This window comes from Schistocerca americana, chromosome 2 (assembly GCF_021461395.2).
Source record: "Schistocerca americana isolate TAMUIC-IGC-003095 chromosome 2, iqSchAmer2.1, whole genome shotgun sequence".
Taxonomy (NCBI): Eukaryota; Metazoa; Arthropoda; class Insecta; order Orthoptera; family Acrididae; genus Schistocerca; species Schistocerca americana.
This window is the reverse complement of record NC_060120.1, coordinates 447,415,698-447,434,318: the sequence shown is the minus strand read 5'-3', so window position 1 is coordinate 447,434,318 and position 18,621 is coordinate 447,415,698. Positions and strand designations below refer to the sequence as shown.

General features: G+C 37.8%; 1 protein-coding gene across 2 annotated transcripts in view; it reads left to right on the top strand.

Moving 5' to 3' along the window:
* LOC124595439 (probable serine incorporator) overlaps positions 1-18,621 on the top strand; it is a 110,460-nt gene that overhangs the window by 21,623 nt on the left and 70,216 nt on the right. For both annotated transcript variants that reach the window (XM_047134179.1, XM_047134180.1), the window contains exon 4: positions 3,289-3,498. In XM_047134179.1, the coding sequence (XP_046990135.1) occupies positions 3,289-3,498 (210 nt within the window). The remainder of the gene's footprint in view (positions 1-3,288; positions 3,499-18,621) is intronic.

Sequence of the window (18,621 nt, the reverse complement as noted above, 5' to 3'; positions counted from 1 at the left end):
CTGGAGGTGAAACAGTCAACCATTCGGATCTCCAAGCAGGTACTACTCAGGACAATGTCGTTATCAGGAGAAACAAAACGGATCGGAATGTGGAATGTCAGATCCCTTAATTGGACAAGCAGGTTAGAAAATTTAAAAAGGGAAATGGATAGGTTAAAGTTAGACCTAGTGGGAATTAGTGAAGTTTGGTGGCAGGAGGAACAAGACTTCTGGTCAGGTGAATACAGGGTTATAAATACGAAATCAAATAGGGGTAATGCAGGAGTAGGTTTAATAATGAATAAAAACAGGGGTGCAGGTAAGCTACTACAAACAGCGTAGTGAACACACAATTATAGCATAGATAGAAATGAAGCCCACACCTACCACAGTAGTACAATTGTATATGCAGATAATGAAGAAATGTGTGATGAGACAAAAGAAAGTATTAAAAATTTAATAGTCTTGGTGGGGGGGGGGGGGGGTGCTGTAATTCGTAATTCGATAGTAGAAAAAGGAAGAGAAGGAAAAGTAGTAGGTGAATATGGAATGGGGGTAAGGAATGAAAGAGGAAGCCGCCTGGTAGAATTTTGCACAGAGCATAACTTAATCATAGCTAACACTTGGTTTAAGAATAATGAAAGGAGTTTGTATACGTGGAAGAGGCCTGGAGACACTGGTAAGACAGAGATTTGGGAAACAGGTTTTAAATTTTAAGACATTTCCAGGGGCAAACGTGGATTCTGACCATAATCTATTGGTAATGAACTGTAGATTAAAACTGAAGAAACTGCAAAAAGGTGAGAATTTAAGGAGACGAGACCTGGATAAACTAAACGAACCAGAGGTTGTAGAGTGTTCCAGGGAGAGCATAAGGGAACGATTGACAGGAATGGGGGTAAGAAATACAGTAGAAGAAGAATGGGTAGCTTTGAGGGATGAAGTAGTGAAGGCAGCAGAGGATCAAATAGGTAAAAAGACGAGGGCTAGTAGAAATCCTTGCGTAACAGAAGAAATATTGAATTTAATTGATGAAAGGGGAAAATATAAAAATGCAGTAAATGAAGCAGGCAAAAAGAAATACAAATGTCTCAAAAATGAGATCGACAGGAAGTGCAAAATGGCTAAGCAGGGATGGCTAGAGGACAAATGTAAGGATGTAGAGGCTTATCTCACTAGGGGTAAAATAGATACTGTCTACAGGAAAATTAAAGAGACCTTTGGAGAAAAGAGAACCACTTGTATGAATATCAAGAGCTCAGATGGAAATCCAGTTCTAAGCAAAGAAGGGAAGGCGGAAAGGTGGAAGGAGTGTATAGAGGGTCTATACAAGGGTGTTGTACTTGAGGTCAATATTATGGAAATGGAAGGGGGTGTAGGTGAAGATGAAATAGGAGATATGATACTGCGTGAAGAATTAGACAGAGTACTGATAGACCTAAGTTGAAGCAAGGCCCCGGGAGTAGATGACATTCCATTAGAACTACTGATAGAATTGGGAGAGCCAGCTCTGACAAAACTCTACCATCTGGTGAGCAAGATGTATGACAGGCGAAATACCCTCAGACTTCAAGAAGAATATAATAACTCCAATCCCAAAGAAAGCAGATGTTGACAGATGTGAAAATTACAGAAATGAGTTTAATAAGCCACGACTGCAAAATACTAACACAAATTCTTTATAGACAAGTGGAAAAACTGGTAGAAACCGACATCGGGGAAGATCAGTTGGGATTCTGTAGAAATGTTGGAACATGTGAGGCGATACAGACCCTATGACTTATCTTAAGAAAATAGATTAAGGAAAGGCAAACCTACGTTTCTAGCATTTATAGACTTAGAGAAAGCTTTTGACAATGTTTACTGGAATACTCTCTTTCAAATTCTGAAGGTGACAGGGGTCAAATACAGGGAGTGAAAGGCTATTTACAATTTGTACAGAAACCAGATGGCAGTTACAAGGGTGGAGGGGCATGAAAGGGGAGCAGTGGTTGAGAAGGGAGTGAGACAGGATTTTAGGCTATCCCTGATGTTATTCAATCTATATATTGAGCAAGCAGTAAAGGAAACAAAAGAAAAATTCGGAGTAGGTATTAAAAGAAGAAATAAAAACTTTGAGGTTCGCCGATGACATTGTAATTCTGTCAGAGACAGCAAAGGACTTGGAAGAGCAGTTGAACAGAATGGATGGTGTCTTGAAAGGAGGATATAAGATCAACATCAACACAAGCAAAATGAGGATAATGGAATGTAAGTGAATTAAATCAATGATGAAGAGGGAACTAGATTAGGAAATGACACAATTAAAGTAGTAGATGAGTTTTGCTATGTGGGGAGCAAAATAACTGATGATGGTTGTAGTAGGGAGAATTTGAAACGTAGACTGGCAATGGCAAGGAAAGCAAGTAGTTACTTGGAAATAAAGAAGCTTGCGCAGGATAGAGTAGTGTGGAGAGCTGCCTCAAACCAGTCTACAGACTGAAGATGATAACAGCAACATCATCAGCATGTGCTGCTCCTTCAGACTATCCTTTGAAGCAGATGCAATGGAGCGCTCCGTTATCTGACCTCCCACCTGCCCCTTCCTGCCCCCCTACCCCTCCCCACACTTTTCCCCTCAAAAAAATCACCAAATACTACTATGGACTATAACAATTAACAATATACTTCACCTGTCTGGAAATGAGGAACATGCTTTTCAAACTCAAGACATTGATAAATATCTCAATAGTTCTGCAAATAGTTTGAATAACTTGTCAGGCCATTTTTTTTATGAAATTCAGTTTATATGGTTTGTTTTGTTGCTTGTGAGGGAGTCCGTCTGTATCATGGCTTACTAGAAGATGTTTTCGTAGTACCAAGTCTCTTTTTTGGATATGTGTGGAAACAGATGTACTGTCCTCCTCTGATACTTGTCACATTAGAATTACTAGTGACCTGCATAACACTTCCGTAACAAGTTCACTTTCTGCTAGGCAGAGATGGGGCTTGATGTCATTATAGCTGTTGTTAGTATCTTCTTCAAGCGTATGCTTCTAAAGTTTGCTTGCACAGTGGGTCTTCTGTGAGCATACTGTCCATATTCCGTAGTGTACACCACCATTGTTTGTCATACACTCACATGGATGCTTGATGGTTTAGTTATAAAACTCTGTAATCCGTAGTGTAAGTTAAATAATAAATGTCATAAATTCAGCAGAGTTGAATATTCCAGCACATAATACACCATTGGTCATTATGATATGATGTTAAATTTAATGATAATCCAATTTCCAAAGTAAAATTGTAATATATTATCTATTATTTCAGGTTTTGGGGCATAAAATATCTTTTGGTTATAGCTGGCATTGTGGGAGCTTTTTTCATACCAGAAGGCTCATTTGGAAAAACATGGATGTATTTTGGGATGATTGGAGGATTTTTGTTCATCATTATACAGCTTATTTTGATTGTGGATTTTGCCCACTCGTGGGCTGAGAATTGGGTTGGAAAATATGAAGAGTCTGAATCCAAGAAGTGGTAAGTGTAATATGAACAGTTTACTGTTATTGCTTTTAGATGACTTTAGATGACTTTTGAGGAAATTCAAAAGGCTCATGCTTGGTGTCTTCAGTTATTGTATGTAGCTGTTACTGCATCTGTGAGAATATTTACTATGAAACAGGAAGCTAATCTGAACTGAAGTAGTGAGCACTACCTGAGATGCTCAGATATATGCATCCTGTTAAGAGAAATGATCATTTATTCATCAGTTTTCTTCAGAACGTAGTAAGTGAATGTGTGTATTGAAAAGTGATAACTTAGTAATGTTAAGAGTTAAACAATTAGACAAGAGCTGCTCTATTTATTCTGTTTTTGTGGCAAGACTGGATTATCTTTGCAAATTTTTTAAAAAGACAGTGAAGAATTGAGATGTCTTTGTTCTCTTAAAAAGTTCAGTTTTTGCTGCTTTAATGGTGTACCCAAGTTTTCTCAGTTAGTATTAATGTGTGAGATACAGCCATTTTATTCCACTTCAACATTGGTTTTGGGCCCTGGAGTGCTAATAAAAAATAGATGTAACTGCATTAATGCCTGTTAGCCACTCTAAAACCCATATGTATGGCAAAGATGAAACATTTGATGCTGACTATTTCTGTGCAACATGTTTGGAAAACATTGACACCGATCTTTGTTCGCAAATTTCACATTAAAGAAATGCATCTGGTGAAGGTGTACCAGTTCCTGATAAAAAAGAAGATATATCTCTTCAAATTAAGGCACTAGCAAAAGTTGTTGTTTACATATGTGACAAATCCGAAATTAGTATGGGGAGAGCTTCAGAAACTGTATGCCTCGAAGGATAGCAAATTTCGCAGGGTGCAACTGAAATGTGAAATAATATTCACTAAAAATGAAGAATTGTAAATCTGTGGAAAATTTTCTAGTACTGACAACCAAAGCTGTAGCAGATCTAGTGACCATTGGTGATGAAATTAAAGATGGAGGCATGGAAATGACTATTGTATGTGGACATTTAGATGAATAGGATACAGCTTTGTGCAGTTTGTATGATAATGATTTTAAATGTGCTGCAGATTAAAGGTGTCTGCCTGCACAGTATGCTAGACACTATGAATATAATGAAGATAAGCATTCTGCTGTGTACTTGAAAGCTAATACTGTTAATCAAGGATATCAAGAAATGCCACTTATAGAATCATGTGACAAAGGACAGGAACAACGAAAAAATAACACAAAAAAGTAGGCATGTTTGTTACATCTGTCAGTCACACAAATCCACAACTTGCCCTAAAAATGGGAAATTTAAATAAAATAGCAAAAGAAATGAGGTGCTGTTAGTAAGAGTGCTTTGTGTTTCACAGTTACGTTGAATAGTGGTAACTGGATGGTTTATCTAGGGGCAACTCATCAGAGTTCCAGATGAACATTTTTTTTTTTCAGCCATTGACAAAAATACTGTAGTTGAAATCAACTTTAGTTCATGACAAAACAAAAAACAGAAAGCCACTCAGAAACGATAATTAACAACTCTGGAAGACTACTCGTGAAACTCAACAGAAAGGTTGTTTACATTACAAAATACAGTGGCTTGTGCAACGGCCACTAAATGTACTGGGAAATGATGAATTAACTCAAAATCACTAGACTGGCGGCATCGTCAAATGACTTATGTTAGTAAAAGTACAATCAACAATATGATAAAAAAGGAAGCAGTCCTCAGATTAGACTGTGAAGAAGGTGAAATAAATATGTGTGATGTCTGTCTGGCAGGTAAATCAACACAGACCATATACGAAAACTATATTGCAAAATTCAAAGGAATGAACAACCACTTTATAACTTATTCATAATGATCTTGTAGGTCCTAACTGATGCTCAAAGTTTGGGAGTGTGGATTATGTAAGCACAAATATTTATTTGTGCATCTTACAAAATAAGGATGAAGTGGTTGAAGAATTCAAGAAATGGAAGAATCAAACAGAAAAACAAACTGGAAAATACTTGGAGAATCTTCACTGATAATGGGCCAGAATTCTGTTCTCACAAATGGTTACAGTTCTGTGAATATGAAGGAATTTGGCATAGAAAATCCATGACATATATACTGCAACAAAACATGCCGATAAATTGTTGAAATGGTAAAGCCACGGTTCCTAGGAAGTGATTTAACAAAGAGTTTGTGTGCTGAACTGACGTACAACATAAGAGATCATATTACAAATACCTCAAAAAAAAAAAAAAAAAAAAAAAAAAGCCTTATGAATTATGGACAGGTAGAAAGCCTAGTGTATGACATTTACATGTGATAGGATGTGAAATTTGTGTTCATGTACCCAAACAAAGAGGTCATTCTAAATTTTTAAAAAAGCATTCTTATATGATTTTATCTGTGGGCATGGATATGGGATCCGAATGCCAGAAACAAAATAGGTTGTGTAGTGTAGACTGTTTATCCAAAGAATTTTTGGATAGCAAATGCTCAACTTAAAATACACATAAAGGATTTATTGAACTATACAATGAAAGAGCATTACCATTTCCAAGTATTGAAGATGGAATACATCATAGCAGAGGAGATTCAAACACTAAAGGGAAATTTTGTGATTTCTCGTATTGGGAGGAAAATTTGTCTGAAATGTATTCATTAAATTAAGGTAATCAGGAATTGTGGAACATGGTGAAACTTCATGAAATCAACGCAAGACAAGAAAGGGTAAAACAAAAGAAAAAATCGCTTTAAGCAAATGTTGTTGGATGGTATTTCATTCTATTAGGAAGTCTTATACTGAAGAAGCACAAATAATGAGGAAGGAAGAATGACAATAACCCTGTTGTGAAGTAGTTATTTCTGATCTAGCGGAGTGAATAGTTCTGTTGAATGAAAAGATAAACTCCCTGAAGAGTCATGATGCTTGTAAATTTGTCGAGCTACAGTCTGGTGTAATTACAGTAGAGAACGGGGGAAAGGGGGGGTATTAAAAAAGACCACAATTGGTGAGAAGGAAATTTTTGATGGTTGTTTAGTTGTAAAGGGCTTTAGTCAAGTTGAAGACATACACAATAAAGATATTTATGCTCCTGTTTCAAATTTTAAAACAGTTTATCTTTTGGTAGCAGCCATTGTTGAGAAAAAGTGGCATGAAACTTCCTGGAAGATTAAAACTGTGTGCCAGACTGAGACTCGAACTCGGGACCTTTGCCTTTCGTGGGCAAGTGCTCTACCAACTGAGCTACTCAAGTAAGACTCACGCCCTGTCGTCACAGCTTTACTTCTGCCAGTACCTCGTCTCCTGCCTTCCAAACTTTACAGCAGCTCTCCTGCGAACCTTGCAGAATGAGCACTCCTGAAAGAGAGGATATTGCGGAGACATGGCTTAGCCACAGCCTAGGGGATGTTTCTAGAAATAGTGGCATATTCATTAGTACTATATGCTGACTGTCTGCATAGGATATTAAAGGAAAATATGTATATATGCTCTAGCCAGGTTTCTTCAGGAAGGTACAAGAAAGTTTGGTTTGCAAGTTAAACAAGTCAATATATGGGCTGAAACAAAGTGGCAGATGCTGGAATGGTCAATTAAATAACTCAGTAGGAAAGAAGGGATTTGTTCAGAATGGTAAGGACAAATAAGGTGCAAAGGAAGAGGAAAGCTATTCTGTTAGTGTATGTGGACGACATGGTTGTGTTAGCACAGAGTGAAGAAATGAGGCAAAAGGTGGAAGCTCTTGTAGAAAAGTGCTTCGACATAAGCACATGGGAGTAGTGTCACACAGTAGGTGTGAAGTTTGAAAGCAGAGATTACTTAATGATTAATCTTTCTCAAAGGGAGTAAATTAATCAACTACTTGACAGATTCAGATATAAAAATGCCGAGAGCACCAAGGCCATGATGGAAATGAAACCAAATTTCCTTGAGCTGCTCATAGAGGACTCTACTAGACACAGGTCACTCAGTGGCAAAGTTATCACAGTATTCATCAAAATTTAAAGTGAATTTCTTGGAATGCAGAAAAGAGTACAAAGATATTTGAAAGAAATAATACAAGCTCACAGATTATCACATTGGTCAAATACTTAAATTATTTGGTGATTCAGATTGGGCTTCTTGTATAGATGCTCACAAACCTATTAATGGATAACTGATATTACTGGGCAGTATCTGTTGCACTGGAAGAAAGTAAAAAATCGCAATTGCATTGAGACCAATAGAAGCAGAATGTGTCAATGGCACACTGCTTAAGAGAGGTGGTATGGATAGAGAATTATTGAAGAGTTTTACCTGAAAGAACTGCTTGGAGAGTCAACAAATGTCTGATATGATAAATGTTGAGATTTAAATTTTACTGCCATGCATCTGTTCGGTATCTATAGATGTTGCTTTGCACGTTTTCATGTCAGTTCTTGGTAGTTCTGTGTTATTCTTTGTCAAGTGAGTTATGAGTAAAGTTGTTTTGTAATGATGTTGTCCTGCCAGTATTGTCAAACCACATCCCAACAGGTTATGGGCCCAGGTTACACGATCTGCAAAAGAAACATTTTTCGATTAAATGAAAATTTAAATTCATAAGCTTAAAATTGCAATAGTTAATGAGGTTGTTGATAGAATGCAAGTGACATAGATGACTGCTGCACTTGAAGTTAGACTGGGAATGCTGTCACAAGACAATTATAACACATGGAGAATAAAAGTCCAAACACTACTCATCATAAATGACATATGGGGATTTGTAACTGGAGAGATACTACTACTTGCCATGACTGGTGAAGATCAGATGCTCGCTGCTGAAGAAGCTGCATACAAAGTGTGGCTAGTGGTAGACAGGAAAGCAAAAGCAGACTTGATTTTTATCCGTCAATCTTACCAAGCTAACGCAAGTAGAGAACTACACTAAATCATGTCAAGTATGGCTTAGCCTCACAAAGCAACTTTGCTCAAATGCGTCACATTTCACAAAATTCAACCTAATGATAAGGTGACACATCATATTACTGAATTCTTAGACACTGTGAACAAGTCAAAAGCAATGGATGTCTACATAAATGGTGATTTTACTGTCAGTTATGCTGCCTAACAGTCTTCCAGATAGCTACTGCAATTTTAAGTGTGCTATTAAATCCCTTGACAGTCTGCGAGATGTTGAGACTCTGATCGTAAAAATCACATAACATCACAAAGAATTCAGAAAAACAGTGAAAGTATGAGTGCACAATGTTTGTTAAATCATGTAAAAATTTTGAGAAAAAGCTAAAAAGGTCTATGAGTGACAGTGACAGATTGGAACAAAAATCAAAACAAAAACAAAAAGGGAAAATCCACATACAAATGCAGCTTTTGTAACAAAAAAGGACACTTGGAAGATAAGTGCTTTTTCAAGAAGAAACTAAGTACACAATGTGCAAATAGTGTCAACAAAGCTCATTGCTGTTTCTCCATGAATGAGCCTACTTCAAGGTTTTGTGACTCCAACATTTTTTGGCACATAGGCAGTAGTTGCACAACATGCATGTCCAATGATCCAAACATGTTCACACATACAGAAATGCAGGAAAATTTAGTGCCTAGAGGCAGTTGAGCTCTGCAAGTATCAGCTAAAGGTGGCATTTGTATTGCAGCTGCAGTTACTGACACCAACTCCATAATGCCAAAAAAAACTTCATTCATGTTGTACCAAAACTCAGAACCAACCTCATTTCAGTGGCAAATGTTGTTGACAACACCATCACCACATGCTGTTGTACAAGATACTAATGGTAAAATCGAAGTGATTGCAAACAGAGTTGGTAATTTGTTTTATTTAAGAAAATGGTCCAAGGGCTTCCATCATTGCCAAGTCACAAGTTACAAAAGTGATATGCAAATCTGGCATACTTGATTAGCCCACTTGAACTTACAAGATACGATCAAAATGCTTAAAAATGAATATGTGGCAGGTCTGAAATTCAGTGATGTCCATCTGACCAGATGCCCCACATGCCTTGAAGAAAAAAAAATCACAGCCTCTCCCTTCGCTAAACAAAAAGGGAACTCATTAACTTCTGGAGTTAATCCACTCTGATTTCTGTGGGTCAATGAGGGAAGCATCTCAAGGTAGTGCGAAATGTTTTGTGGCCTTTGTAGACAACAACAACAACAGGTGGAGCCAAATCTATTACTATTGACATAAAGGAGAAATTGTTGACAGATTTATTGAATTTGAAAACCTAGTGAAAATCAGACTAGTCATAAAATTAAATCCTTTTCAGACAATGTTAGCGAGTACTGCAGTTGAAGAATGGACTCCAGCCTCAAAAGGGCAGGAATACAGTGACGTCTTAACAGAGTCATACATACCGTAGGAGAGATGTCAAACGAAAGAACTGTTTCTTGGTTGAAGTGGCTTGCTACATGGTGCTAGAATCAGGACTACTGCATTGTTTTGGGTTAAAACCATCAACATAGCTAACTATATCCAAAATTATTGCTTAACTGATGCCCTGTGTAATGTAACTCCATATGAGGAGTGACAGAAGGAATCATGACCTATCTCACCTTTGCACATTTGATAAAAAGTTCTCATATTGGATGAATCTCCAAAGGAAATTTTGACCATAACGGCAAAGAAGGGATTTCTATAGGCTATTCAGAATGTTCGAAAGCCTACCATGTTTGGGTACCAAGAGTGCACAAGAATCACATCCAACAGATGTGAAGTTCGTTGACCATTACAGTTTTGAGCCAAAACTATCTTATCTGGACTTCTATGAAGATGAACCAAATCATCCCCAAAGAGGAGGCATCAACAGGAATTTTGTTGGGGGAGATTTCAGTGGTGATAGAAACATGGAACTAGTGCCATTGTCAGACAATGAACCATTCTACAGCTTTGAAGACGATGGACTTCCAATCATTAAAGGGCAAGAATTCAATTCCTATGATGACTCACGCGACGAAAAAAATAATTCTTAAAATGTCACACTTTCTCAATAGTCTGCACCAGATGTAGATTCATCAGATGTTTCAATTTATAATGCTAACTTCATTTCAAATGTAATAGAGGTCAGTGTCAGTGAAGCATTATGTGGTCCAGTTCAGGGGTTTGAAGCTATGTATTATGAAATCGCGCCATTGGCCAAAAACAGTGCCTAGGACATTGTAGAGAGCTAATAAGTGAAAGGGTATTGACTAAAGGATTGCTTTGAGGAAAGAATACACAAATGATTCCTCATTGCTGAGGAGAAAAACAAGAACAATTGTTTGAGGATTCAACCAAAGGGCTGTTGTTGACTTTGTGGAAAAATTCTCTCCAGTTGCAAGAATTGAACCATTCTAACTACCCATGGCTTTGTTAGTCAAATTTGACTTGGGTGTATTGCTGTTGTATATCTCCATGCGTTTCTCAGTTGTGAAATTGGCATAGAAATAATTCATCGAACAGCTGGACTCAGTTGTCAAATTCTTACAAAAGGTGAAAGTTTGGAGAAAGATAACCATAGTCAATTTTTTTTATGAGGGCAGGGCTCCAAACATTGAAATCCAGTAATACAATTTGTAAACTTGGAAATCAAACAATGGACACACCAAGTTAGAATAAAGCAATACTAGGAAAATGACAGATTGCTCCTCACCATAAAGATGACATGTTGAGTTGCAACAGTAAAGATGACCCTTTGAGTTGCAGACAGGCACAATGAAAAGACTGTTCCACAGTAAGGTTTTGGCATTTCGTTGCACCTATTTGCAATGCAATGGGTCATCTTTACTGTCAGTAGCAAATCATTTTCATAATTTTGTGAAACTTGAACAAGCCATTTATGGGCTGCACGAAGCTGGTTGAGAGTAGTATCCAAAGTTGAATGAAACCTCAAAATAAATTGGATTGCAACCCACAAATTGAGAGCCACGCACTTTCATAGACAGTGTAGAGAAAGTAAGGTCTTCCTACACTTTTATGGTGATGACATTATCATCATTTCAGCTGACTCGGACATTACAAAACAAATTGAGGATGAGTTATCGGCCAGATTTGATATAAAGGACCTTGGTGCCATAAGGTACTATCTGGATATCAAAGTCAGTCTCTTGACAAAATTACATTATGTCAAGTGATAACATCAGAGAAACTCTACACCAATTCAGAATGGATGACTGCAAGCCAGTAAGGACTCCTCTGCCAACTGCAAGTAGCAAGTTATAAGCAGCAGCTATGAGCACAGAAGCTTGTGCTCATTATGCATTCAGAGAACTGGTTGGGGCATTGGTATGAATCGCTTTCAGTGCTAGACTGTGATGTATGCTATGAAGCTAATAAGCTAAGGCAGTGCATTAACAGCTATACTTTCATTCACTGGCAAGTAACTAAGGGAACCCTTAGAGAGCTCTGATCTACACAAGCTATAAAATGATGTAACCACTATTTAAATAACTCTTCTGAAGTTTGTTCGTTGTATATAACAATTACAATACTGTGTGAACAGATCTCTTATTAATTCATAAATAAGAACATCTCCGAATAGGATCTTATGTCTCTTCAACTGTTTATTGGGCATTGATGTTATTGCCTGCCCCTCTGTTCCTTGATTTCCTATAGACTGTCAAGCTGTGATGCTAAAGCATCAGTGATCCCTTCACAGCAGGTGGAGATGCTCAATTGCCACCACACCATGTGGCGTTCTGTGCTCACGCTTTTTTTTTTTCCTCTCTCTCTCTCTCTCTCTCTCTCTCTCTCTCTCTCTCTCTCTAATCTGCACTTACATCAGTCCAGCATGCACACAGTGGGAAATTCTGTGCATGCTAACTACCCAAATAACATTTTTACATTAAATTTTTCATTGGCTTGTGAGGAAGAAGTGAAATGTTATTCTGGGTGATTGTTATTTTCCACCACAGTATGCAACTGTTATGTTGTAGATATTACTATGCATACGTTTGTTTGTTGTCCTCTGTATCAGATGACCCTGACAATGGGATCTACGCCCGAATAGCAGTTTAGCTACTAAATATTTTAAATTCAGTTCATGGTTTTTATAAAAGTCCTTTAACAAATATTGACAAGTTGTGGAGCTCCAAGCAGTCAAAATTTATACAATTTGAATGAATTACACAAATATGTTGCCATTTACCATGCCACAAAAGGTGCCCATATTTTCCAACTACAATCCGAGTTAAAAACTTGGAGATACTCTCTATCCACTGACATGTCTATTTTCGGTATCTCGTGCAGTTTTCATGCAGCCGTCATCTGAACTCTGGAGGTACTTGGGAATAATCCTGTGTTACATCAAATTACACAATAGCACTTACTTGGATATTGCTAAAATTGTTCAGATTTTACAGGCTGGTATACAGGATAGGCTTTGTACTGAGTGTGCTAAAGTACACTTCATTAACTTTACCACTATACTTATAAGATTGTGTTCATTTCTATTCATATTTACACTTTAATAGGTATGTAATTTCCCTATATGTCCGGTCTCTTATGTCCCATCTTCTTAAAATAACTGTAAGTTGGAGGAGACTTCTCTTCTCCAGAGAGTATATTCCTCGTTTTGGTAGTTTAGTTTCCTTCTTCCGTAGTTGCTTTCAACAAAGTTCTATCTACACCATATGTTGTTGTTGGTTGGGTTATGTCATGAAATAGATCAAACTGCATTGTATAGTTCTATTTGTATCTGATATTTGGTCAAAATGTTTAAATATTAGTGCATATGTAGATATACAAATGGTTTCTCCCCTCAAATGTATTATTTTTCAGTCTCTGTAGATCCTGTAGGATTACTAAATCCAGGCATTTCTCTAAAGTAGTGTGCACAGGTTAGCATTGGCAGATTTTCTTTTCTTTTTTGGTGTTTACTTTACCAGACTCACTGAAGAGTCTATGTTGAGAAACAGATAGCATGCCCGCACTTGCATGGGTAGTTGTGTGTGTTAATGTGACAGCTTCCGGTACAGGGAGGTATGCTGGTCCCGGACCGAATGCACCCAGCGGATTGATAACGAGAGGTCGGTTTGCTAACCAACCTGGGTGTATTCTTAGGCACTTCCCCACATCCCACTGGGTGTATACTGACGTGTTCATATGTTCCATCACAGTTAAAGGCTATATGAACATTTAGAATGCTTTCTCTCACTTGCAGACAGCATTTAATCCATACACACACTGCTTCTGTCCTGGGGAGAATAGGAGGATGACGACCCTACCTCGTGGTCTCCGTAAACAATTACTCAGCATTGGTAATGTGCCAACGAGTGTTCTTTATTCCACACATTTATATTCACGAGACACAGCTTACACATAGTTGTATGCAGGTAAATCTCGTCATACACAATAGTTATGGACCACAGAATCACTGCATGTGCCAAATTTGTATACATTGAGTCATTTTGTATGTAAAATGTGGGGTTAGGTTCTCATTTACTCATATATTAAGTTTAAGGTAGCAGAGTCTCTTAGTACTTTCACCAAAAATAACCATTATCTTCTTTCTGAAATGCATTTTAACACAAAATTAAGGCACACAAATATTTAATGCTGACACACGCAGTAATACACTCATATCATTTTCATTAATTCCATGTACAACCTAATACGGGTTTTCAATCACAAATGTAAAGTGGGTGGCTGGGAACGTCGTCAAGTAGGAGGAGAATTTTGAGAGGGATGTTTTGTCTTTCACAGACAACAGTCTGAATGATTCAGAGATGTGAAAATGTATGTATAGCCAAAGCCCCTCAAACAAACAAAAACTAAACGAAGCCAAAATTAGTGTGAGGAGAGCCTTGTGTGAAGCATTCAACAAATTCAAAAGTAAAATTCTATCCACCAACTTGACAGAAAATCTTGAAACGGTTTGGTCTTTGAGTAAATCAGCAAACATGTCGAAACCACCTGCCCAGACACTCTGTGATCATAAAGGCACTGAAACAGAGGACGACACAGAAAAGACAAAAACACTAAATGTCTTTTTCCAAAACTGTTTCGCAGAGGAAGAGTGCCTCCTTCAAATTGTTGCATGAACTGCAAAATGGCTGATAGCAAAATAAGTGACCATGGGTTAGAAAACTGAAATTGCTCAACAGAGCCCCGGAAGGCCACTGGACCTGATGAGATACCAGTATGATTCTACATACAGTAAGCAAAAGAACTTGTCCTCCCCCTAGGAGCAGTTGGAAAAAAGTGCAGATCGTTACTATTGCCAGGAAGGGTTGTTGAATGGATGTGCAAAACTATAAGCCTATTAACATTGGTCAGTTGTAGAATTTTGGAACATGTTTTATGGTCATGTATTATGGCATTTCTGTTGGCCAAAAATCTTCTTTGTAGGCACCTACATGGGTTCCAAAAACAATGATCATGTGAAACCCAGCTCACTCTGTCCATCCACAAGACTCAGAATCTAAGTAGGTGATATAGATCACCAGGTGGAAGCCAGAAATTACCTAGTAGGTAACATCGGAAATTTGATGAGGATTTTCATGGATGATGCTGTTATACTCAGAAGCTGCTGTGTTAGAAAATTGTAGTCAAATGCAGGAAGACCTACTGAGGATCGACAATTGGTGCAGGGGTGCCAAGTGACCCTCAACATAAACAAACATAACATACTGCAGTGACAGAAAGACCCTTTATTGTATGATTATCTGACTCAAGATGGTCACTGGAAGCAGTTACTTCCATAAAATATCTAGGAGAATGCATATGGAGTGATTTTAAGTGGAATGATCACAAAATGAATCACAGGTAAGGCACGTGCCAGACAGATTCGTTGAAAGAATCCTCAGGAAATGTATAGGGAGAGGGGAGTGCGGGACGGAATAACATTGCATTGGGCATAACTTGTGTAGTATGCATTTCTGCCATTAGGCATGTATAGTGCAACTTATTTCCAGTTCAATGCTGCCTTTGTTGTCAACTTGACTTGTTCTGTTTATCTACAGTGATTTTTTTGCTGGCACTGTTTTTTTTTGTTTGTTTTTTGTGATAAGTGTAAGTGAACAACATAGGGCTGTGAAATTTTGTTTTCTACTTCGTAAAAATGCTGCTGAAACTGTTTTAATGTTGAAAACAGCTTACCAAGATGATGATATGGGAAAAACTCAAGTGTATGAGTTTCTTGCTCAACTTAAAAATGGCAACATGTCGATTAATGACAACCTCGTTCTAGCTGTCTATCAATTGACTGAATATACATAAATTTTGAAAAATTTATGAGTCTATGCTTACAAATCATCGGCAGACAATTGATAAACTGTCAGAGATTAGTGGGTTATCTTGGAGCTTGGTTCAGCAAATTGTAACGGAAGATTTAGAAATCAAATGGATTGCTGCCATGTTTGTTCCTTGTGTTCTGACTCACAGTTAAAATGAACGTTGAGTTGAAAAATGTCATGCTTTGAAACAACAGCTTGAAACTGATCCAGATTTTCTGTCAAAGATCATTACTGGTGATGAGTCATGGTGCTGTGGCTATGACCCAGAAACAATGGAGCAGTGAAGCCAATGGAAGACATGCCAATGGAAGACATCAGTCACCTCATTCAAAACAATACTGATTTACATTTTAGATGCCAAGAGCATAGACTGTCAATCAAACTTTTTATTTATAAGTTTTAAGACAATTGTCCAACAGTGTTGGTCATAAAAGACCCAATTTGTGGCAGGCAGGAGACTTGTTCTTCCACCACAAACACCACACCTGCACGCATAGCCATCTCTGTTAGACAGTTTTTGGCTAAAAGTGGCATGGTTCCTGTGCTCTGTGCACCTTACTCATCGGACCTGGCTCCGTGTGAATTTTTCTTATTTCCACACATGAAAAGGGGCATGAAAGGACATTGATTTGACAATATTGAAGAAAAGGAAAAAATGAGCGATGAGCTGTCAGCCATTTATAAAGATAACTACAAAAATGCTTTGAACAGTGGAAACACTGTTGGGACAAATATATTAGTTATAACGGAGAGTATTTTGAATGGGATAAGGTTTATCTGTAAACAATTTGAAATTATATAAATTTCAAAAAAATAGTTCCATTTTAAAAATTTTTTTACCCCTTCATAGTCCAACAAAACAAAATAGCTTACAAAACACTCGTTGAACCAGTGCTTGAATATTGCTGATCAGTTAGGATCCATACCAGTTAGGACTGATAAAGGAAATAGGGAAGATCCAAAGAAGAGCAACACATTTTGTTTCAGGTTCATTTAGTAAGCATGAAAGCATCACAGAGATGACCAACAAACTCCAGCAGCAGATGCAGAAGAGAGGTGTTCTGCATCACAATGTTTATTGTGAAAGTTCCAAGAGTGTGTGTTTATAGAACAGCCCAGCCAACAAATATATGGGTTCCTCCTTTGTATATCTCAAGAGAATACCATGAAGATAAAATTGGAATGATCTGAGGAGTCGACTCGGAGACTTACCGGCAATTCTTTCTATAACTATTCGTGCCTGGAACAGGAAAGTGAGGAAGTGGCAGTGGTATACAAAGTACTCTCCACCATGCATAGTGTGGTGACTTGTGGATGGCAGATGTAGATGGTAGACACAGATCTAGCCATGTAACATTTGCCCACATGACCTTGCTATCTTGGTGCTAAATCACAGCTTGAAAGCAAGGAAAATCTGTAGCCATTATTTTTTCCAAGGACATTGTGTGTGGCTTAATAACAACATCCTCCTCCATCTGGACTTCTGCACAGGGACTACTTGGGTTGCTGTAAAAGTTAGAGCATGAAATCTTACATCCCTTAATTGGGTTGTTGGTTAAAGAACTTGAAAAGAAAAATGGAAAGTCTGAAGGTACAGTGGGAATTAGTGAATTGAGGGGCAGGAAGAACGGCTTTTTGGTCATGTGAGTACAGATTTAAAAAAAAAAAAATCAAATAGGGGCAGTGAAGGAGTAGATCAAATAATAAGTAAGAAAACAGAATATGTGTGACTATATGATTAGCATAGTGAAAACATTGTTATAGCAAAGGTAGACACAAATCCAAGACCCATCACAGTTGTAAAAGTATGTATGCCAGTTAGCCCCACAGATATTCAAAGGGTTAAGAGAAATATATTGTTTGCCAAGATAAAATATGCTCAGTTGTTAATGAAAATAATGTAATTGACGGATTAGAATTTAATATAAGGAAAAGAAAGAGAAGAAAAATAGAACATTCACTGAAATCATTGTTGTCTTACTTTTTTCTTTATGTGATAGAAGGCCAGGTTCCCCACCATGAACCATGGACCTTGCCATTGGTGGGAAGGCTTGTGTGCCTCAGCGATACAGATAGCCATACTGTAGGTGCAATGACAATGGAGAGGTATGTGTTGAGAGGCCAGACAAACATGTGGTTCCTGAAGATGGGCAGCAGCCTTTTCAGTAGTTGCAGGGGCAACAGTCTGGATGATTGACTGATGTGGCCTTGTTACACTAACCAAAACGGCCTTGCTGCGCTGGTACTGTGAACGGCTGAAAGCAAGGGGAAACTACAGCTGTAATTTTTCCCAAGGGCATGCAGCTTTACTGTATGGTTAAATGACGACGACGTCCTCTTGGGAAAATATTCCGGAGGTAAAATAGTCCCCCATTCGGATCTCTGGGCAGGGACTACTCAAGAGGACATCGTTATCAGGAGAAAGTTCTATGGATCGGAGCATGGAATGTCAGATCCCTTAATCGGGCTGGTGGGTTAGAAAATTTAAAAAGTGAAATGGATAGGTTAAAGTTAGGTATAGTGTGAATTAGTGAAGTTTGGTGGCAGGAGGAACAAGACTTTTGGTCAGTGAATACAGGGTTATAAATACAAAATCAAATAGGGGTAATGCAGGAGTAGGTTTAATAATAAATAAAAAAAATAAGAGTGTGTGTAAGTTACTACAAACAGCATGTGAATGCATTATTATAGGCACGAAGCCCACGCCTACTACATTAGTACAAGTTTATATGCCAACTAGCTCTGCGGATGACGAAGAAATTCATGAAATGTATGATGAGATAAAAGAAATTGTTCAGATAGTGAAGGGAGACAAAAATTTAATAGTAATGGGTGACTGGAATTTAATCATAGCTAACACTTGGCTCAAGAATCATGAAAGAAGGTTGTATACACGGAAGAAGCCTGGAGATACTAGAAGGTATCAGACAGATTATATAATGGTAAGACA